Source organism: Diadema setosum, chromosome 4 (assembly GCF_964275005.1).
Source record: "Diadema setosum chromosome 4, eeDiaSeto1, whole genome shotgun sequence".
Classification (NCBI taxonomy): Eukaryota; Metazoa; Echinodermata; class Echinoidea; order Diadematoida; family Diadematidae; genus Diadema; species Diadema setosum.
The window spans coordinates 31,937,381-31,961,336 of NC_092688.1; the positions used below are offsets into that span (position 1 = coordinate 31,937,381).

General features: G+C 39.2%; 1 protein-coding gene across 1 annotated transcript; it reads right to left on the reverse strand.

Moving 5' to 3' along the window:
• Positions 1–10,050: 10,050 nt before the first annotated feature.
• On the reverse strand, positions 10,051–23,731 carry LOC140227793 (monocarboxylate transporter 12-like). Its single transcript, XM_072308190.1, has 6 exons — positions 23,491–23,731; positions 17,974–18,350; positions 15,648–15,666; positions 14,495–14,677; positions 13,864–14,007; positions 10,051–10,241 (listed from the first exon to the last, which is right to left on the reverse strand). Exons 1-6 carry the CDS (start codon positions 23,729–23,731, stop codon positions 10,051–10,053), a joined length of 1,155 nt encoding a protein of 384 aa, XP_072164291.1.
• Positions 23,732–23,956: the final 225 nt, after the last annotated feature.

Genomic DNA, 23,956 nt, shown 5'->3' on the forward strand with positions numbered 1-23,956 from the left:
ATATCACATCCACCACACGACTTCTCGCCTCGCATATATATATATATATATATATATATATATATATATATATATATATATATATGAAGAGTTGTTTGCAAAAACCGATAAGTCCATTTTTGAAGATTTTGAAGTACGGTCTCTGTCATAAAGTACAAAATAATACCTTTCAAATGATATATTGTTCACTACATATAAAGGTATATTTTTGAAGTTATGATCAAAAGAAGCAAAAAATTTCTTATTATTCTCCTCATTTTTCTTGACCTTTAATCGCAAATATCTCCATTTGACAATTATGGACTTATCGGCTTTTGCAAACAAACTCTTCATATATTTGTCCATTTTTCTCTTCCTTTTGTTTAACTTTTTGAGCCAAAAAATAAAAAACAATTTCGAGCTTCTGGGCTGCATCCTTCAGGGAATAGTTCACTCGGAGTCACCTCTCAATTTCAAGTTCAAGTTTGTAGAATATTATTTTCCATCTTTTTCATGTTGTATATCACATACATAAGATTGTACAAGGAAGGCAGAACCTCAAAAAAGCAGAGTTTGTGGTGAGCTGCCTAACAAAAATACATTACATCACAAACACAAGAAACAACAAAAACATAATAGTTCCCATGGCAATATTGAGATATGAAGACTTTGTTCGCAAAAACCGATAAGTCCATTTTTGAAGATTTTGAAGTACGGTCTCTGTCATAAAGTACAAAAAATACTTTTTAAATGATATATTGGTCACTACATAAAGGTACATTTTTGAAGTTATGGTCAAAAGAAGCAACCATTTTCTTATCATTCTCTTCATTTTTCTTGACCTTTAATCGCAAATATCTCCATTTGGAAAATATGGACATATCGGTTTTTGCGAACAAACTCTTCATTTATTATGTTCCTCAAAGACAAGTATTGCAGTCTAACAGAGGGGCTACAGTATAAGTATGAAAATAATATTATGTGACGAGCTACAGCCTATAGCAAAAGTTGCATATATCAAAGTTAAACGTTACATATTTATAAATGCTAGTACAATGTAATGTGAAACCTCTGCACAGATGTAAGCAAGACATCCTGAAATGCAGTGTTTCCAATTGGATTGTGAATAAACACCCTTACCGATATATTCAAATTTTATACATGTCATGTCATTTTAACAAAGGCTGTTCCTGGCAACCTGAAAGCTCGCACGAGGCCTGCCCGACACAGCAACAGTGTATGCAAAGGGGATTCCAAGTATTGAAATGCCGTTATAATGTACAGGTTACTAAAATAACTCGTCACCAGGCCCCAAGAGATGAAAAATCCACAAACTTGACCATATCGGCAAAAAGGTCTATTATTTCAAATAGAAAGACGATATATAATGGCATTTGATAGACTCAAAGAAGGTGCAGATTTTAAATGGGCTGGGAGATTATTCCAGACCTTGGGACCAGAAAAGCGCACTGTGTGCTGGAATTAGACTTTTTAATGTTTTGGAATGTGAATCAGTGAAGATGATCTCTGCCCATAGTTTTAACCAGAAACTCTCAAAGCAAAGCATAGGCCTATTTGTATACAAAAATATTTTGCCTCGAGAGTTTCTGGCATAAGACTATGTGGGCAGAGGTGACTCCAAAACAGCACTATTCAGGGCCGGCGGAGCGTTTTCAAAAGTGGGGACCCATCACTTCTGGGTTTCAGGAGCTAACAAGCGAAAAAAAAAAGGTCTTCAGCTCATTTTTCCCATTACACTTCCAGGCATCTGCACCTGACAAGAAAAAAAAAACCCACAACAACAACAATACAACAACAACAACAACAACAAAATCTTCAGCGTAAAAACACCTTATATACCGTACCGCGCTCACACAGCCCCAAAGTCAATAGTAGGTCCTACTTTGGAGGCACCGAGTCACATAGCACACAAAGAACCCCCCCCCCCAAAAAAAAAACACAAACAAACAAACAAACAAAAACAACAACAACAACAACAACAAACAAACAAACAAAAAATCAGGCAGAGTATAATATTATATGTTTGTTTTATATTTTGGATCAAAAATTTGTAACAACAGAAAGGGAAAGAGGCGAGAAGTTGTGTATTGAATGCAATATTGTGGAAGGTTTCTTCATTCACCACCGTACCGAAGTGCTGCTCAGTGCGCTATTATGTCAGAATTGCTTTGTGATGTACATCAGGGATTTTCAATCAGAAAGGTGTAGGCTACTTACTACTAGCATTTGTAAAATGTCGTCATAAAAAGTGACATCATTTTCTTGACTAATGGAGTGTCAAACAGGCCAACATTCCGAAACAATTGAAAATAAAATCATCATCCCGTTAAGTTCTTTCAACCGATCACTAAAGGGGATACGATTTTTTAGCATAAATATAACTAGGCCTATATACATAGCATGTATGCATGGTGCACTCATGCTATGGGGTTGTTATTTTTACAAGAGCAACAAAGTACAGCACCGGTTGATTTATTGGAAAGGGTAGTTAAATTAGTGGTCTATTATTGTTGTTCTCATCTTTTCCTCAGGAAAATAGAGAATAGAGAACAGAATGAAGGACCTCGGAGAACTGTGAGAAGGGGACACATCATATTCTAACGTGTACAGTTTACAAAACGTGTAAAATTGGATTATGATAATTATTATACCTGTCCAGTCTCAAAAATTTATACGCTGACTGTTCGCTGCGCAAAGCCACCCGAGACCCCGGTGCAGGTCTGATCAACAATGATTCACCATTATGGAGGGTCATCCCACTAGACATACAGCCCACGAGTTCGACATTGAAAACAGGTCCATAAGTCATACAGCTCACGAGTCATACAGCCCATGAGTTCGACACTAGGCAAATAAAGCCCATGAGTTCGGCACTAGGTAAAAACAGCCCACGAGTTCGACAGATACAACACGGGGCTGGATGTGTCGGTCTCGTGGGCCTTGTTAGCCTAGTGTCGAACTAATGGGCTGTATGACTCGTGAGCTGTATAACTCATGGGCTGTATGACTTGTGAGCTGTGTGACTCGTGGGCTGTATGACTCGTGAGTGTCGGTCTCGTGACGTGCACCCCATTTATGGTAGGCCTATCGTGAACGATACTTATTATATTTCTTTACTTCGTAAAATACACAATATAGTCCATTACCACATTACTATGACAATCATAATATTTTACATACTTCACACTTTCTACAAGAGTCGTAACAAAAGTAATGGTAGACCTTCAAACTTGTGCTGTTTTATTGCATTGCTTTATTATTGCCTGTTTGATATCACGTGAATAAACACTTGCATTTCATGCAACAGAAACATGTCAGGCAGCTTTCCTTTTCTGACTAAACGAGCCGGAGTTGTATATAGATGACAATCAAGTCAACGGACATTCAAAACGCACGTGGGGGTATTATGCTAAACAGTTCAGACGAATCAATGTTTTCACATCCAAACCTCATGCAAATTAACACAGTAAACCTTACGCTGGAGTCACACACGGCCGGATTTCGTACCGGGCCCACAAGGAATTAAATACGTATCGACCCGGTTCGAGCCGTAGAGATTCGCATTGACCCGCATCGTAACCCGTGTCTATTCCTGATGGATACCGGGGGCTACGATACGGCGGTGAAAATTTTTTGGTCACGTTCAAATTTTTCACAAGGATTTCAATTCCGTATTGATACCCGAATTGACCCGGTTCGAACCTCATTGACTCGCATCGACCCGCTGCAACCCGCAGCGTAAACCGTATGGACCCTTGCCGTATACCGCATTGCCTTCATGCAAGGGATGATGACAAGGTTTACATCCGGGTCGGTACGGGTCGAAGCGGGTTGACACGGGTCGATAGGGATCGAAAATGATTTTAAAGCGGATTTGTATACGGTTCGATACGGGTCTTCACGGCTCGAACCGGGACGATGCGGTTTTAATTGCTTATGGACCTGGTTCGAAATCCGGCCGTGTGCTTATCACTGTAAATTGCCCTCCATTCCGGGACTAATCCGGCTCATTTTCACCCCGATCAAATCAGTTTTGTGACCCGGCCGTATGTGACTCTAAAGCATTATCAGAATCCACAAATATCATACACATCCGACTTCACATCCATATTTTTTTTTTCAAATAACATTTATTGGGACTTCCATTCAAATAATACCAGGAACAACGATTCAATTTGGTAATTACTGTACAACTTAACAGAAATCATGCCTGAAGTAACATTTCCACACAAGGTAAGAAAGATTAACAAAGTTAACAATTTTTTTTTTCTCTGTAACAGATGGAATAAAAGTAGCACAGAAAATTACCCATCGAAAGAATTATTAGGTATATCATATCTACAATAATATCATATCTAGACTAGAATAAAACCAATCCTGAGACCAATACTCCCTAGTATACATACACCATCACACACATAATACATACGCACACATACACACACACACACACACACACGCACACACACACACACACGGACGTAGACGTGCCTCCACAATCAAACAATTACCGACGGTGCATCAATATCACTGTACAAACTTTGTTTTCGCCACCTTTCTATTTTCTTTTCTATATCCAAAAACCAATGCTCTGAATAGAAGTGAAATGGCGTGTGAACGGTAAAACATACTGAATTGTACAAAATTACTCTCTCTTTCGCCGTTCTTTCATGTCATGTTCATCATGATAAAGATTTAAATGAAATGCTAAGTTTTTTTTTCTCAAAAAATCACGATATACCCATAGCATATTAAGCATCCAACAATGGAAGACTCTACCAAACATTACTGAACCAACCTATAGAAGCTCAGCAATCATACACACAATTTAAATGACTATTGGTCGGTAATTGCTCTGAATGTACACCGTATTGCACACATGCCAACAGTTTGACTTGAGAAAGCGGTATAGAATCAAGGCGAGGGAGCGAAGCTATATATCTTACCAAGCGGGGAAGGGCGTGTGTGTGTGTATGGGGGGGGGGATGTCTGTCCAGAAGCGGATCTAGAGGGGGGGGTTGGGGGGTTGCAACCCCCCCCCCCCCCAAAAAAAAAAGAAAAAAAAAAATCCGGGGACCATTTTTTTTTTTATCTTATCTTTTTTTTTAACTTGTAATTTTATTTTTTTCTATTTATGGCAATGACCTCTATACCAGAAAAAGTGGTGTTTTAGATGCAAGAAAACGCCATTTTCACACACAGATTTTCAAAAACTCTCCCACACCCTCCTCCCCCCCCCCCTCGCTCGCTCCGCTCGCTCGGGCTCGGTCGCTACGCTCCCTCGCATACCGCCCCCAACCCCCTCCTTTATAAAAAGCTAGATCCGCCCCTGCTGTCCACCTCCCAGAGCAGGAAAATGTGAAACTTGAGAAGTAAAATGTTTCAGGCCATACTTAGCTATCCCATTTCAATGATCATCAATATGAATTTTATTTGATTGTAACAATATAGGACCATGAAGAAATAAATTTCGACGTGTCCTCATTCAGGACGGGGGTAACATGTATTACGATTTGCATAGTAATGTAGCTTCAGGTGGCAAATCATTCTATACTGTTTGAATCTTGTAAACATAGTTGTGTTGAAAGAAAGAAAGATATTACTCAGAGGGGTGAAGGTTCAGGTGCGAGTTTCTTCACTTTGTCTCCCTCTACAAATTGAATTTGTTAAGGTCGCAACTGCTGATCTTAACAAATCTTAACCAGGGACAGCCTGGTGATAGTATCGCTGTCAGGTTCGATTCCCACTGGTTCCTTTTTCCGACACGTTTGTTAGTTTACAGATGAGCAGTTGCGATCTTTAAAAATTTAATTCAAAGTTGTGTTTTTTAGCAAACAACTGCGCAATACGTGGAAGGTGATATGTCACTCGGCCGAGTGAGATGCGTATGAGCCAAAGGATTATTTTTACATGCATTTTGTTGAAAAGTTGTTGGTAATTCATTCGCTGGTAAATGGTGAAGAGCCAACACAAGTTGCAGGGGCGGCGCAGCCGTGGGGGCCGTGGGGGCTCGGGCCCCCACACTTTTTGTGCACCATACAAAGGAATACATAAGGTGTCATCACTTTGGGCCCCCACACTTTTTTCAATCCGGAAGTACGTAAGACCTTTTTTTTTTTTGCTTGTTAGCTCATCAAACCCGGAAGTGGGCCCCCACACTTTTGAAAACAGTGCGCCGGCCCTGTAACGTCACGAGACCGACACCAATGAGTAATACATCCTACGAGTGGACCCACGAGTCATACAGCCCATGAGTTTGACAATAAGGAAACAAAGCCCACGAGACCGACACATTACACACTATCTATTGAACTCGTAGGCTGTTTTACCTAGTGTCGGTCTCATGGGCTTTATTTGCCTACAGATTCGAACTCGTATAGGCTGTAGGACCCGTGGGCTGTATGACTCATGGGTGTCGGTCTTGTGGGATGACCCCAAAAATTCAAAGTTAAAAGCGTCATGACGGAGAATGTAAAAGTGTGTTCGAATGCTTCGCTGTTTCTTGCTAAACAAATCATAATTGGAAAAAAGAAAGAAAGAAAAGAGAAGTCCATGGGAGAGAATATTTCGCTCTGTATCACAAGGGATGTCTATAGAAAGGTGGAGGTGCGAGGGAGGTATACAATGACTCGCGCTCCAAGGAACAGACAAAAAAAAAATATTTCTATTCTGTTCTTCATGCCCACGAGATATCTGGAAAGCACTTAATTCGTTTTCATCATGTTAACCCTGCATTCGCTTTTTGGCAGTCAATCTGGGACCCTGTACCTCGTTAAACCTACGTTGTCACTATTACTACAGACTTTCGCAATGGATATAATAACATGCGAAGGGGATCTATACCCGAACATCATCAATTATCATCATCATCATCATCATCATCACCATCACCATCATCATACACATCATCATCATCATCATCATCATCAATGAAAACATCAACTTGGTGCTATTTGAGCTTTGCTCAGTGTAGATGACATAGGCCTTCTTACGAACCTCTGATAAAGCCACACTTCGTATAAAAAAACAACAGTATATACTTTTCAAATCGAAAGTACCTGTTGCTATAGTATCTGGTCATTGTGGTAATATTTTCTATCATACACTGACACTGCCTCATATTATATATTATTCAAATATCGTGTGGGAATATGTGTATAACAAACTGAACAGTTTGTTATACTTTAATTCAAAAATGTGCTTTCCGCATTATGAAAGCACTAATTCTACATTTGATATTATAGAACTTAAATCTGTGCAATCTTGGATATACGCCAGCAAATTGTCACTTAATATCGATAAAACTCATTGTATGCTTTTTAGCAATAGTCTTAAAACCCTTTCTTGTAACATTAAGTTTAACGAAACTGAATTAAATCAAGTTAGTAGTATAACATTTCTAGGGCTTTTTATTGACAGTGATTTGTCTTGGAAATCCCACGTCAGTTATTTTAAGTAATATTCTTTCCAAAAATACGGGTATTCTTTATAAACTGAAGAGTGTTTTTCCAAGTCAAATCCTGCTTAATCTATATTCTACTTTGATTAATCCGTACCTTAATTATGGTATTCTTGTTTGGGAGAATGCACCTAGAAATCTTCTTGATATACTGTTTCGTGTTCAAAAACGCGCCATCAGAAAATAATATCAACCATGTTGGATATTTGTCCCACACGAATGATTTATTTTTCAAAAATAAGATACTGAAAACATCAGATTTATTTAGTTACAACGTCGGCATATTTATGTATAAATTTTCTGCCAAGGAGTTACCGAATGTTTTTACTCGCATGTTCAGGAAAAACTATTTGATTCATTATTATCCTACCCGCCAAAGTGACGCATTTCACCTTCCACGTACTCGAATTATATTCGCAAAAACCCCCCGATAATGTATACGGGCCCTAGATACTGGAATGATCTCTCGCCCGAAATAACAAGCTGCTCGTCTTTATATTCCTTTAAACGCAAATTAAAAGAGTCTTTATTGAGTGCATATCTTGCAGAAACTGAATAATTGCAATGTCTTATGAAATATTGTGGTATGTTATTGTCCGATCAAACATTCTTGTCAACACGCTACAGATCCATTTTGGGTCTTGCTGTCAGGCTCTCCGAATTCATCATTAGCAATTCCACATTCTACTTCGTTCCTTCTCTTCCTCTTTCCCTCTTCCTCTCTCTAACTTTTTATACAGAGCTTGACGGCAGGCACCAAATGGCTTAAGTATAGCTGTACATGTTACATTTTGTGTCTTACTGATCATATCCTGGCGATAGTTTTAATGCAACAACAGCTTATAGTGTATATACAAAAGTAGGCTTTATGATTATGCAAATCATGTTGTACTCCTGAAACCAATGATAGCTCGGTCACAGTAATGTTTCACATTTTAGTATTTTTTTTTCTTATTTGGCACCATTACATCATCTGGTCTCATCTTCTATCCGTTCTCCGTTTCTTTTTCACAAACACTGATTACTCGGGGCTTACAGCCAAACAAGCTTGCTTTCATGTAGGTCCCGTCATACTTTTCTTTGATCAACCCCATCTCGATTTCGATTTTGACCAGTTATCATTACATATAATTACTGTGTTATCACCATGTATATTGTTTGTGTTTTGCACATTGTTTACAAGGTGAAAGAACTTGTTTGATTTCCGTTATAATGTCTATAATTGAGAAGTATGGAAATAAATGAATTGAATTGAATATAATACGATTCCTCTATTTTATTGCTTGAACTCATTATGTAGCTCCAAATTTATAGATTTTACAAACAGGCATATTCAAGTATACAAATACATAACAAATCATATATCTTTCCACTGTTTCACAAAATATTTCAGATAAACTCAAATATCCACACATATTCATTTGGCCAGACTATCACTTCGTGAACCCTACAACAGTTTCAGCCTAGAAATCAATTCACCCGTCGTATGAAACAACTGCAATATAAGGTATTTTAGGCCCCCTGTACGTCATTTTATGCTTCAAGGCGCATCTTGAAAAAGACTTGAGGAATGTAAAGGTATAACATGGGGCCCCATCCAAATCAAGCTCTGCTTATGACGGCCTTCTGTATCGCTTTCGATTTGTTTGCGTATAGCATGCAATGCAATGTTGCTATTTTACTTTTATGTTATTTTATTGTTATGAATTGACAATTCCTGATATTGTCTGGTGTCTCTTATTTTAATAATTATGTCACCTTTTTTTTTTTGCATACTTTGTATCAATTCGTCAGAGTTATATACAGAAATCAAATCAAACCAAACCAAACTGTGTCGCTAAGTTTCGTGATGATACCTATGTAATGAAATATGGCAGAAACGAAGTTCTCTTGAAGTGGCAAAGGTCAGGTGAAGGTACAGATTGCTGTTTGTGGTACGTCTGTGCGTGTGTGTGCGTGAGATGGTGTGTGTGAGATATGTGTGGGCGCGCGCGTGCATTGTGTGTGTGAGTGTGTGTGTGTCTGCGTGTGTGTGTGTGTGTGTGTGTGTGTGTGTGTGTGTGTGTGTGTGTGTGAAGGAGAGAGAGAGAGAGAGAAAGAGTACGGCAGCTGGTATGGTGTGAATGAGAACGAATGCCCGATTGTCGTTGTTTGGATTTATACAGTTCGCTAATCCGAAGGTTTGTTTTTCTAAAGATTCGTTAATGAAAAAAAAAATGAAATAAGATTCGTTCTTCCGAAGATTCGTTAATCCGAAATTAAAATAAGGTTTGTAATTTCCGAAGATTTGTTAGGACGCACTGATTTTACTTTTTTTCGGATTAACGAACCTTCTCATTTTTGGATAACGAGTTGAATCTTCGGAATAATGCCACAAATGTTCGGATTTACTTTTTAGTTTTGGATTAACAAACTTTTATCATAGGCTTGGAAATTTGTGCTTTTCGGAGTGCGTGCTAAATATAAAAAGTAGATGGAGCTTTTGAAATAAGACGGGGGGGGGGTTCACCTTCTCCTCGGCAAGATTGTACCATTGAAGACATAACTAACACGCCTCAGACACAGCTTCACAGCCAACGCTTATCTTAGCGTTATAGTCTGCACTCACTGCGGCGTCTCTTCAGCTTCTTTTGCCGTCTTATTTCGAATGTGATGAAGCGGTCCTTGGCGAAGTACTTCTGGTAAAGCGGTGCGAGGACAAAGAGGGAAGCGGAAATGACGTACATCACCACAAATGACAAAATGGCGGCACTGTACGATCCTGTTCTGTCTATCGATTGACCTGACAAAGAATAACAAAGGGAATCAGGAATGACTTTGTTATTGCTGTTTTCTCTATGCTGTATCAAAGTGAAATTAGGATGTTGCATGATTATAATCAAATGGGAAAGCACAATATAATATCATGTATTCATGTCATAGGCCTGTCACCTTCCCCTTGGTGGTGTTAGTGGGTGGGGAGTGTGAGGTGAGGTAACGAGACTCATTAAGCATTGGAGGGAAATTTACCCCCAATATCAGATATTCTTATTGTACTTTGTGGTAACATCTGACACGTCTTGACATATCGCATCACCACACAGATATACCACAGCCAGCTATCACACCAGCCTGTGGTACAGTAACACACAGGACTCCTACGTGTGCTATATAATTATGTTTGCAGTGGCGGATCCAGAGGGGGCGCAAGAGGCGCACGCCCCCTTTATTTATCGTTAAAAACAAAAGAAATAGAAAGAAAAAAGTGAAATGAAACCCGGAAGTGGCACCGCAAATATTAGTTGCCCCTCCCCCCCCCCTTTACAGAATTCCTGGATCCGCCCCTGGTTTGTGTGGTACATGTGTGATGCCGACAAGTACCACATGGAGTGCAACACGAGCCTGTGGTATATATCATGGGCGTAAATCCCGGGGGGGGGGGGTGGGGGATATATCGCCCCCATGAAAAGGAGGAGGGGGGGGGTGGCCTGTACAATCATCCCCCCCTCCCGAAATTTGAGGGAAAGAATGGAGGAAGCACAAATGTGATTGTATCAATTTTGCGTGACGTTCGTACACCCGCCTCCAGACAGGTAACAGAGCTGAACAGTCTTGTAGGATAATGTATACATAATTTTCTCAAGCGCTCGCTCGCTTCGCTCGCTTGCAAAGACAGTAATATTGACATAAGGTATGGCCCAGACGTTGACTACGTCAAATAGTATAGGCCTATGACATGTAAACAAGTAAATACAAAATTTCACCAAAAGTGTGCACCACAGATCGCTTAATTTCAGGTCTGAAAATGCAAAATCTTCCTCGTCTGAGAGGGGGGTATCCCCCCCCCTCCCACATCCTCCCCCCACTCGGTCGCTCCGCTCCCTCACACAGAATACAACTCCAAGTCCCTCCCCCACCCACCATCATTAAAACAGAACGATGCCCCTGGGATGATTGCTTTATTGACTTATTTTAAATCAAGAAAATAGAAAAATACAATACCTACAAGAAGATAATACCGGTACATTATTACATACAAAGAAATGGAGATCCATATTACCATTTTATTGAATATATTTGGGCATTATTCAGGGCTATGCTACGTTTTAAAGGGGGGGGGGATCAAAATCACCTGTCAGTCAAGAAGAAAGAAAATCAAAAGATAAGAGAACAACAACAAAAATTCTTCGTTCTTTCAAGGTCTGATTTTCCGCCAAAAGTCGGCTGACAAGCAAAAAAAAAAATAACAAAACAAAACAAAATCAAACAAACAAAAACAAAAAGGTCTTCATATTTTTGCTGCCACTTCCCTCATACTTTATATTTCATGCAAAAGAGTGGTACATTCGATCCCTGTTAAGTGTGTGTGTGTGTGGGGGGGGGGGGGGCGCCAAGCTTCCCCTCCCCCCCCCCCCGTCCGCTAGTAAAAAAAGAATAAAACACTTACCAAAAATGGTAATTTAAGGGTTAGTAAACTGCTTTTGAAATCGACATGAAAGGGGGATCAAGAAATAAGATATTTTTCTAAGATTTCTTTTAACCATAATTAAAGAGGTATAAAACGTGAAACATTGTTCAAAAAGTCCGGAGACGACAAGATATTGCGATTCAGCGTGATTCCTGGTTGGCATTCTGAATATGAGCAGGATGTGCGCAGTGTACTCAGAACATCCGAACGGCAAAAAGAGTCGCTGCAATGTTGCGCAATGTGATGTAAAATGTACATCTTTGTACCTTACGCTTCGTTATATCAAAGCTAGATCATTAATGATTTTGCAGTGTTACTTTACATACTAGTCTATATCAATATGCCATGCATTGCCAATAATAAGACTTGACCTGGGCTATTTTCTAACTTTTTCATATATATAAAACACACACACACACACACAAAAAAAAAAAAACCCCAACAACAACAACAACACACAAACAATTGTATTAGAGGATGTTCTTAAGTGCAGTGTTTGGATATCCTTCCCCCATTTTAATCACTTCGACGCCCCCTCGCTGGTCATACCTCCCCAAATCATGAACATAAACCGACACCCTTGACTACCATGTGGCGGATCCGCTCCCCCCCCCCCCCACTCTTAATTTCGAAAGCGAAAAAATATAGCTACAAAAGGCAGTTTTTGGACTGCAAAATGTCAAAATTTTCAAGCTCGCTCGCTCCGCTCGATTGCATTTAATCGCTATGCCATTCTCCTGATGTTGGTACCAGTAATTGCCAGCAGTTGCGCCCGGTGCCCCCCCCCCCATAATTTCCAAAGCGAAAAAATATACATGTATCTACAAAAGGCAGTTTTTGGACTGTAAAATGTCAAAATTTCTGAAGCTCGCTCGCACCATTCTCCTGATTGCTGCCAGTAATTGTCAGCAGCAGTTGCGCCCGGTGCGTCCCCCCTTCATTTCCAAAGCGAAAAAATGTAGCTACAAACGGCAGTTTTGAAATTGTAAAATGCCAAAATTTTCAAGCTCGCTCGCATTTAATCGTTATGCCATTCTACTAGAATGTTGCTGCCAGTAATTGCCAGCAGTTGCGCCCGGTGCGCCCCCTTAATTTCCAAAGCGAAAAAATATAGCTACAACCGGCAATTTTGGAACTGTAAAATGTCAAAATTTTAAAAACTGTCAAAAACCACAGGACATTTTTTAAAGGAATTTTCCGCACATAGACTGGTTGCGAAAAAAAAACCCAGTCATGAATTTAGCAATAGAGATGTTTAACAAAATTCTGACGAATATTTTACTATGCATGATGAGCAAAGAGCCCGAAAGGATCACAATGTTCATTTATGCTTTATGTAATATGGGTGGTAATCATATACAACAAAACTTACAAGGAAAGGAAAGGCAAAAACTGGTATCCCCAATCTTGGGGGGTTAGGTCTTCATGTTTTCTTTTGTTTTTGCTTTATTCTGTTCAAGTTTTGAGGTTTTCAATTTCGTTGCTTTGACGCCGTAACGAAAACCCGGGTAATGGCCGAAAGATCGGTATTATCAAACAGGGGCGGATCCAGGAATTCTGTAAAGGGGGGCGAAAGTAATACTTCTGGTGTCACTCCCGGGTTTCATTTCATTTTTTTTCTTTTTATTTCTTTTGCTTTTAAAGAAAAATAAGGGGGGGGGGGCGTGCACCGGTTGCGCCCCCTCTGGATCCGCCACTATCAAAGGCATTAAAGTGAACGACTGGGCACAACTTCCCACTGAGACTACATTACTGAATTTTTGTTTCGTGTCATATTCCTAAATTTGCGTCATTTTATACAACTGTGTCGTCTCTCTTCATGGCGTGCGCGAGAAAAACTAAAGTGAATACACTTAAGACATAAATGATTACTACTGGTCGATACGCTAAATGAAGGAAAGCTGCGCATGGAATTTACCACACGATATAATGATGCAAGCATGTCGTATATTCTCACCCGCAAGAGACCCCAAAAGATAGCCGATTCCGTTACAGAAGACAATAATAGACCAGACCGAGGGCGCGCTCTCCGCCATGAAGAAGTCGTGAGGGATCGAGTAGATTACCGCACTAGTAATAGGCACCAGTACTCCCCCGGCAACTGATGGCAGTCGGTAGAGAAATTGACAGAAAAAAAAAACCAATACAAAACAAAAACAAAAACAAAAACAGAACAATAAACAAAAATCTCAGTGTAGATTCTACTTTTGTCATTATGTATATACAGCAAAACTCAATAGAATTGGCCATTTCGATGCAATTAAAATCAATCTAATTTCATCAAAAATTCAATGCAATCTGATTTGAATTACTTAAATTCTTGGATCGTGGATGATATAAGAGTTAGGGCCTGGCTACGTTTTTCAAAGTGAGGGGGCGACTTTCAAGCTATGAGAACAGGGAAGTCGATTCGTTTCCAGGAATGTTGGATGGAGGAGGGGTGGGGCGTTCTGCTGCCACTTCTGTACCAACATCGGCTGACAAGGTCGATCGACTGCTCGACTTCTACGGCCCGTCCTTATCTTCACAACTTTTACGACTTCCATAAAATTTCCTTTAATTTCAATCTTCTTCCGGTCAGCCTTTACCTTGTATTATGACGACTGACCCAACGAGGGATCCGAACATTGAAAGGAAGATGTTTGGTAGCGGGAAGAATTCACCTAGCAACGACATTAACAACTTCCCCACGAGGTTAGACACGCCTAGGATGACGAGTGCCAAAGAGCCAACTTCGATCGAATAACCAATTGAGACCATCAATAGCTGACCTGGAAAGCAAAACGGAAATGTTGGAAAAGAAAAAGTGCATAATCATTTCAACTCAATTCAATTCAATATAGGTTTACTGACAATAAAAGAACATGCAGCTCAATGGCTGAAATTGTTCATTTTACAATTAAAACGCATAATATGACATTGTAAAAAAAATATATATATACAAATGTAGTTGAAAATGGGTATCAAAATGAATATTGCATGAATATAACGGAAACACTGTTCAGGGCCTGTACAAACAGATGAAACCTTAATATTTCAACCCGGTCTCAAATCCTTGACCTTGGATCCCAGACCCAGAGATTACCAAGAAAATCATCGACAAAAAGTACATACATAAAAAATATATATATTTTCAATTTCATTAGTTACAACCATTGACCTCTTAACCCTCAATAAAAAAGCATGTTTGAAGATTATCAATAGTGCTTTACAGATATTGAAAAATATTGCACATTACGTTTATAAAAACAAATAATTAAACAAACCATTGAGTAACTGAACTAAGCACGGAACTATCAAATTTCTAAACAATGAAATGATAAAATTCAATTATAAATATACATCAGAAAAAAACAACAACATATGAATATAAACAAACTCAAAGTGTCGCTATGGCACAAAATGTTGCTCTCCCAACAAGTCTACAGCACATCTCAGCAATATATTATAACAATATTCCAACACAATTGACAAAACATAAGAAAAGCGTTGTATTTATCACAAAGGTGTTGAGTGCTCACCCCCACCCTCCCCCCCCCCCACCAGGCCCAATTCAAAAAACATGCACGTTATTGAACAGAAAAGAAAAGCGGATATCTAAAAATCCAACAATTTTCAAAACACACCTAACCTATCACAATTCATACATAGAAACATAAAAAACATAAAATGTAAAAAAAAATATATATATATAAAAAACATAAAAAGTCAGCACCAAACAAGAAATCCTCAGCATCCAACCTGGCCCTTGACCCTTGACCTTTCATCATTCAACAGTGATTGTTACGCAATAGACAAAACATTGGGAAATAGCATTGATTCATTGTCACTATAGAATTGACCGATTCTGTGACGCGCTATGTGTATTTTTGGCATGGGCGCAGCCATAGTGGGTGTATCAGCCGACCCCCCCCCCCCCCCCCTCCGCACTCCCCCACCCCTCTCCCTACATTAGCACGCGCGCAGAATGAACAACTGCTTTAGCCAATAGACGTCTCGTACTGAGTGCGCGAATGCTTGCTAGTGCGCGAACCTTTGTTACAAGTGCGCGATAAACATGTTGCCCGGGGGGTGGGGGAGAGCAGGGGGGTCGGCTGATACACCCACTATGGCTGCGCCCTGTGCCGTAAAATGTCTGCTGCCCTCAACGAACCCGAATCGGTCAATAGAAATGGGGACGCAAAGATCACTCTGACGCACACACACACACACACACACACACGCAAAGTATATCCGAGACGGCATTAGTACAGCATAGCAGTCTCTGTGAGTTGAACCTCAAAGGCCATTGAAATCAAAATGACCGATACCAACAAAATGCATATATACAACCGTACAATCATCAACTGCAGCTCTTGTTGCTTGGGGTCCAGGTATCCTTGCCAAACAATTTGTATGTTTGTTTGTTTGTTTTCCTGTTTTATTCTTTAGAGAGCAGCCAATGAAGTCAAAGATAAATGAGTAAAATGGTCACGGGGATGATACCAGTGCATCTTTCAAAGAAAGCAAAAGTGATCAATCCTGTTTATCAATAAGACAAGATCGTGTCTCGGGATATACATCTTTCTGATAAAGCAATAGTGATCAATCCTGTTTGTCAATTAAGACAGTATCGTGTCTGGGGATATACATCTTTCTGATAAAGCAATAGTGATCAATCCTAGTTATCAATTAAGACAAGATCGTGTCTGCGGATATACATCTTTCTGATAAAGGAATAGTGATCAATCCTAGTTATCAATTAAGAAAAGATCATGTCTGCGGATATAATCTTTCTGATAAACCAATAGTGATCAATCCTAGTTATCAATTAAGACAAGATCGTGTCTGCGGACATACAGCTTTCTGATAAGGCAATAGTGATAGATCCTAGTTATCGATTAAGACAAGATTGTGTCTGGGGATATACAGCTTTCTGATAAAGCAATAGTGATCAATCCTAGTTATCAAGTAAGAAAAGATCATGTCTGCGGATATCATCTTTCTGATAAAGCAATAGTGATCAATCCTATAAGACAAGATCGTGTCTGCTGATATACATCTTTCTGATAAAGCAATAGTAATCAATCCTAGTTATCAATTAAAACAAGATCGTGTCTGGGGATATACAGCTTTCTGATAAAGCAAAAGTGATCAATCCTTGTTATCAATTAAGACAAGATCGAGTCTGCGGATATACATCTTTCTGATAAAGCAATAGTGATCAATCCTAGTTATCGATTAAGACAAGATCGTGTCTGCGGATATACAGCTTTCTGATAAAGCAATAGTGATCAATCCTAGTTATCATTTAAGCAGGGCTCGACACTAACGGGGGCCCGGTGGCCTGGGGCCACCAAAAATGAAAGTCGGTCCACCAAATTTCAAAAAGGGCAAATTTGGTGGCCCGCCTCGGGCCACAAAATTTTTTTGAAAAGTATGTCAATAAATTCGTAACTTTTTGGCCGGAAATTAGCAGTTAAATTTGTTATAAGTATGGATGAAAAAGGCTGAATGAGTGCCTGAGAGTGAGTGTTGCGAGTTTGTTGAGATTTATTAATGAGTAGATATTATGTCCAACTTCCAATTTGTACTATGATAACACTTAAATATTTGAATCATTAAAAAGACAGGACTTTTAATGTTTCTTATTGTTTTCTGGGGGGCCAACAAATATTTCTCTCGGGCCACCAAAAATTTGAAATTGAGGATTTTGGTGGCCGCCAAACAAAAAAGTTAGCGTAGAGCCCTGATTTAAGACAAGATCGTGTCTGCGGATATACATCTTTCTGATAAAGCAATATTAATCAATCCTAGTTATCAATTAAGACAAGATCGTGTCTGCGGATATACATCTTTCTGATAAAGCAATAGTGATCAATCCTAGTTATCAATTAAGACAAGATCGTGTCTTCGGATATACAGCTTTCTGATAAAGCAATAATGATCAATCCTAGTTATCATTTAAGACAAGATCGTGTCTGCGGATATACATCTTTCTGATAAAGCAATAGTGATCAATCCTGTTTATTGATTAATACAAGATTGTGTTTGAGGACCGTGACAGAGCAGGGTCAATGTTCCTCACCAAGTTGACATAGTAGAAGCAATCTGTAACCCCTTGGAGGAGGAACCCAAAGGAGATCATGTACACCTCCGGGTACATCAGAACTTGTCGCCACCTATTGACCATAGTACTGAACTGCTTTCCTGAACTACCCGTCGTTTGCTCGACCTCATGTTTAATATCCACCTTGTCCTCCCCATTGGTGGTTTGAACCATAGCTTCACCCAACCCTGCACGGCGTTCGTCTTCAGTTTTCTTGTCCTGCGAGTTGGGAGCAGGAAAACAGAGCACACAGGGTGTCCCGACTACGGCCAGCAATGCCGCCAATATGCGCAAAGTTATCCGCCATCCGAAACGCTCGATGAAAAACGTCTCAAAAGGTGGAAGGCTCAACGCACCTGCAGTAAGGGAAAAAAAAATATCCGTATTTAGCGTTTCATCACGCAATGACATTTCGTGCAATCACCTCATAATACAGTAATAGGCCTACGTGTTTGTCTAACTTTTTTATCGCAACAAGTTCAACTCCAAAATCTTCTCTTTCAATCAGCTGGTTGCTGAAATGCGTTTTCAAAAACAAAGGAGTCGCGTTGGTTATCTATATAGATGGTATTAACGCGAATGCTTAATCATTGAAGACCCATTAATATATACATGTCAGCTTTAGGGTAACTGAAGTTTCGGGTGCGGGGTTTAGCAAATGAAGTATACCCAATTATAGTTACTTGACATCATTAACATGGTATATATCTATGACATTACTATCTAATGACTATCATGGAAATCTCATCCCCCTTCCATTAGAAGAAAAAAAAAACCCCTCAAAATTAAGGTGAAACTTGTTATCGATCATGAGTATAGGGTCCATACTCCTTCCTTCTCTTAATCTCGGCTTAAATGGGTCTTTCCCAAAGGCCATCTTGCCTTACCGGCGTAGGCCTACTTGTGGCGACAGAAGCGAGAAGATCGACAGAAGCGAGATGGTCGATACTCAATGGGCTGAAGTTAAACAGTGCCAAAACAGAATTTCTCCATATCTCTTCGCGTTTTCGGGCAGTAGAATCTATACAATCTCTTGATCTCGATGGTACTACAATCCATGCAGCACTTGTCATTTGCAGAAATTTTAGGGTAGTCTTGGATAACAAATTGCTCCTGGAAATTTTTGTGTCGCAAATATGTCGCTCTGCTTCATTCGCACTCTACAAAATTGGGAAAATTCGAGAGTTCATTGACAAAAACACCGCAGAACATTAGTTCATGCTTTTGTCATGTGCCACCTTGATTTTTGTAATGGATTGCTTTATGGACTGCCGGTCAAACAGATACAGAGATTACAATCAATACAAAACTCTGCTGCACGAGTAGTATCAAAAATCAAGAAACATGAACAAAAATTACTAGTTTTAAGGAGCTGACACTGGCTTCCAGTGAAAAATTGGATTCAGTTTAAGATATTGTTATTAGCATTTGAATGTTTCATATTTGCTCGACAAGGGAGCTACTTCAAATCTACACACCAGTAGTCCATGGGCCAGGCCAGATATTGGTACCATCTGAGGTGGCAAAATCTTTTTGGTGTCATTTTGTTTGTTGGGCATAGATAATAAATATTATGCTTATCAAGCTATGATAGCATTTCCAAATGAGTAGCTTAGTCATAGTAAATGAATTTTTAACCAATTTGGTCTCGTTGTTATATCCCTATACTTCTGAATCGAAACTAACCGCTATACAAAGAAGAGCACTGTCTGCTGTATGTTCCAAAGAGCTGTAAAATGCCGCTCTATGGTATGTTCACAGGTGTTCTATTGTAAACGCGGTGCGCTTAGTCTTTATTCAAGGCAGCGAAGGGAATATCCAAAGGTTCTGATGTCCACAGCGCTCAGTCTTTATTCTAGACGGCGAAGGGAATATCCAAAGCGTATGATACAGTGTATATCCTTTTATCTAAAAACAACAACAACAACAAAAGCAATTTCTCGTGAATTTTACCGTATCTTTCAATTATTTATCATTTTCCGGCGAAAACGCTACGGTGAAAACGCTGATACCACGCCAATGTCGCTTTATTTCCCTCCAACAATATAAGATGAAGCAAAAACAATGTACCGGTACAATACGATACATTGTAATGAATTATATTGTAAATGAACAGAGTGATTTTGTTTAAAACTGATGTATTTGTTGATAGGGTAGTATAAAAACAGTATAGATAATCCCTTTTATGAGGATCTTTAGATATGATAACGGTACATTGGTCTAGATAAAGACTAAGCGCACCGCGTGACAGCTGTGGACATCATAACCCTTTGGATATTTCCTTCGCTGCCTTGAATAAAGACTAAGCGCACCGCGTTTACAACAGAACACCTTGTCCTATGGACATACAGAAGGCAGTGCTCTTCTTTGTATAGCGGTTTAGTTTCGATTCAGAAGTATAGGGATATAAAAACGAGACCAAATTGGTTCAAAATTGATTTATTATGACTAAGCTACTCATTTGGAAATGCTATCATAGGTTGATAAGCATATCTATGCCCGACAAACAAACTGACACCAAAAAGGTTGTGCCACCTCAGATGGTACCAACAACCCATTTTTCGGGTCTTGGCCCATGGACTACAGAGAGGAACCTTCGTTCGAAAAGTAAAGATTTATTTGTTATTCCAAACCAAATTTTACGGAGAACAAACATTTGCATTTAATGCCTCTACCTTATGGAAAAATTCCCCTCAGAAATGAAGACAAATCACTGATATAGATAGATTCAAGTGTGCCTTAAAAACGCGTTTGTTTACAGTGTAAGCAAACATGAAGTTCGGTACCATCATTGTAATTGGGATTGTATGTTTTGTATAATCTTTTAGCGCATAGGAACATTATCACTTTGTGTTATGCGCTGTAATTATAAGCACTGTCAATTATTATTATTATTATTATTATTATTATTATTATTATTATTATTATTATTATTATTATTATTATTATTATTATTATTATCATCATTATTATTATTATTATTATTATTATTGTTATTGCTATTATTATCATTACTACTATACTATTATCATTATTATCGACAAGCCTCGAACGAGCGCAGAGGTATAGGCCTAAGCAGTAGCGGGTTGACGGGATCGGGGTCCTTCCTATTTTCTTTGAACTATAGTCATGCTCTGAAATTCCCGAATTTTGCTATTCGTGTTTGGCAGCAAAATAAGCCAAGAGCAGAACGTTAATTGAAGAAGCTTATGCTCAGGCATAAGTGACTTTCTTAATGATTACCAAGGGCATTTAATAAGATTGGTTCAAGTTTTCTCCACCCTTATGAACATGATAATATAGGATTTCCCGCCCAATTTCGTCAGGTTTGTATTCGAATTGATGGAAAAATTGAAAAGGCATTCAAATTCAAGCGATGTTGGTCCCTGCTCTACTCTCACGGTTCATTTTGATTCTTTGAGTTTTCAATCTCATTTCATGTTATTCCTTTAAGATTTTAATATTTCATTCAATTTAGAGAGAAATTCATTCAATATAACAACTCAAAGCTGGCATTCAATTTTGCGCCAGCTGGATAAACGTTCAAATTCGTGACAAATACCAGTTCAAGTTCAATTTCATTTATCGGAACACATCTTCGCACTTTGAACGTTCGAATTCAATCAACGTACACAACTTCTACGGGCCTTTTTTTTTTTTACTGTCATACGGCTGGATGATACAATTTCATTTCATTTCATTTCAAAGTCTCATTTACTATAATTGTATTAGATGACATTGTATTTCTTTCCTGTCGACCTTTCTGACACTTGCAACACATCCCTAACAGTATGGATGTAACATTTAGGAAAATAGCCATATCCCAGAATATATTAGGGATCCTATACGTCCAAATCCATAATATTGATCCATTTTGATTCCATTCCTTAGTTCCCGGTGTCCATAACATAAGTTGCCGCAATCGGATCACTTGTAGATAGACTTATTTCACCAAAGGGTTATATGGCCAGTTTTGCTGGTTGTCATAAACTTGTTTGTTTTTTTTTGATATTCATATCACCTCTATGTTTGATTTGATTTTGTTTCGTTCTGTGTCTTTGATTTGTTCTGTTTATGTCAAATACTTTGTTCACGGCCTCTCTGAAAAACAGCCTCTTGGCTGATTGAGAGCTTTTAACCCCGTGATTAAATGAAATGCAGCAGCGGCTGAAATCGTGTTTGAATAAAGTTTAAATGTCAAAAATCACATTTAAAGATATAATTATTCTTATTAAGTATGCATACTCAAACAGCTGAGTAACTAATAAAAGCAACAATGAAAAAGACTGCCCATACTTTGTAATTGTTTGCCTCATAGTGAATTTGAAAACCTAAACGCTCTCCACGGCGGTGCTAATGCGAATTTGAATGGGTTTCACGTGCATTTTTAATTTGAATGCCTTTTTTACACCCTTGTGTGAGAAACTCATGTAATCGCATGCTGATGAAATTAAATTGAATGAACTTGTTACCTTTTTGAATGTCGGTCTCGGTGATCATTCAAATTCACTCGAACTTGAACGACCACATCGTTAAATCGGGGTCATCCCACAGGGCCGACACCCACGAGTCATATAGCCCACGAGTTCGACATTGAAAACAGGTCCATGAGTCATACAACTCACGAGTCATACAGCCCATGAGTTCGACACTAGTCAAGTAAAGCCCATGAGTTTGACACTGGTAAAAACAGCCCACGAGTTCGACAAACACAACACGGGGCTTAATGTGTCGGTCTCGTGGGCCTTGCTCGCTTAGTGTCGAACTCAATGGGCTGTGTGACTCGTGAGCTGTGTAACTCATGGGCTGCATGACTCGTGAGCTCTATGATTCGTTTGCTGTATGACTAGTTTGTGTCGGTCTCATGACGTGCACCGGTTAAATCGAATGCAAATCTGATGAAATTGGGCGGGAAAAACTATAATTATTATGTACAGTCACTGATCTAAAAAGGCTCTCGAGCTTTAAGAGGTGTTGGACTCGCTTCGCTCGCCACTGTCAGCAGAAGCAAATCAACAGAACCTTTGAAGAATCAGTTACAGTTCGTTATTCCAAAGGTTCGTTTATCCGAAGGTTCATCAATCCGAAAATGAAAACGTTCATAATTCAGCTGGTTCATTAATCCCAAAACGAAATTAGTTGCGCTATTTTGACGGTTAATTCCATAAGGATCACTATTCCGAAATTAAAATAAGGTTCGTAATTCCGAAATGTACGTTATGAGCTTATTAAGACGAACTTTTCTTTTTCGGAAAACGAACCGCATTTCATTCGCGGAATAACGGTCGTTTGGAACTAATACGGACCTTAGGAATGACAAACCTCCGGAATAACTAGCTCACAAATATTTCTGGTCAAGGAACCCTTCTTCATTTTCGGATAAACGAACATCTAAGGTTTGAATAATTCGTGTGTTTTGGAATAACGAACCTTTAGAATAACGAATATATGACCTGAAAAATCATAGTGTTAGCGACGATTAGTATTATTATCTACCTATACTGCTCCCGATCTGTATCAGAGCATGCGCCCGTATGGCGTTGGTTGTTCTGAAGTGCTCAGTCACGAGAGCCACGGTGACAATGCTCAGCGTGCCCGAGCCCATGCCAAATAGGATGCTGTAGGAAGCGAAGATCGGCGGGAACTTGGGCATGAACGAAGTAGTGAGAATGCCGATGGTTGCCGCAGCGAGGCTAACGAGAAGCACGGGCTTGTAGCCCACGCATTCGACCACCATATTAGCAGTGGGCGCTAGGATGAAAGTAAATGTCAGCGGTAGGGCACCAGCCCACCCTGGAATAAGAAGAAGAAGAAAAAAAACAGTGTCCTATTTTTTGGACAGTTCAGTTTATCAAAATAAAACAAAATGAACTGAACTGAACTGAACTTAACAAAAAACAGTGACCTCAGAGATAATAATTGCCATGTGAAACCTCAACATTTCATAATGTTAAGATTTTTA

Bases quoted from the DNA above. Each gene is read 5' to 3' on its own strand.
- LOC140227793 (XM_072308190.1), bottom strand. From the start codon at position 23,731: ATGGTGGTCGAATGCGTGGGCTACAAGCCCGTGCTTCTCGTTAGCCTC. The intron at 18,351-23,490 runs GTAGATAATAAT...CCCTTACTGCAG, and splicing joins ACAGATCGGGAGCAGTATAG to GTGCGTTGAGCCTTCCACCT. The intron at 10,242-13,863 runs GTGAGAATATAC...ATTCTTTGTCAG, and splicing joins TCTTTTGGGGTCTCTTGCGG to GTCAATCGATAGACAGAACA.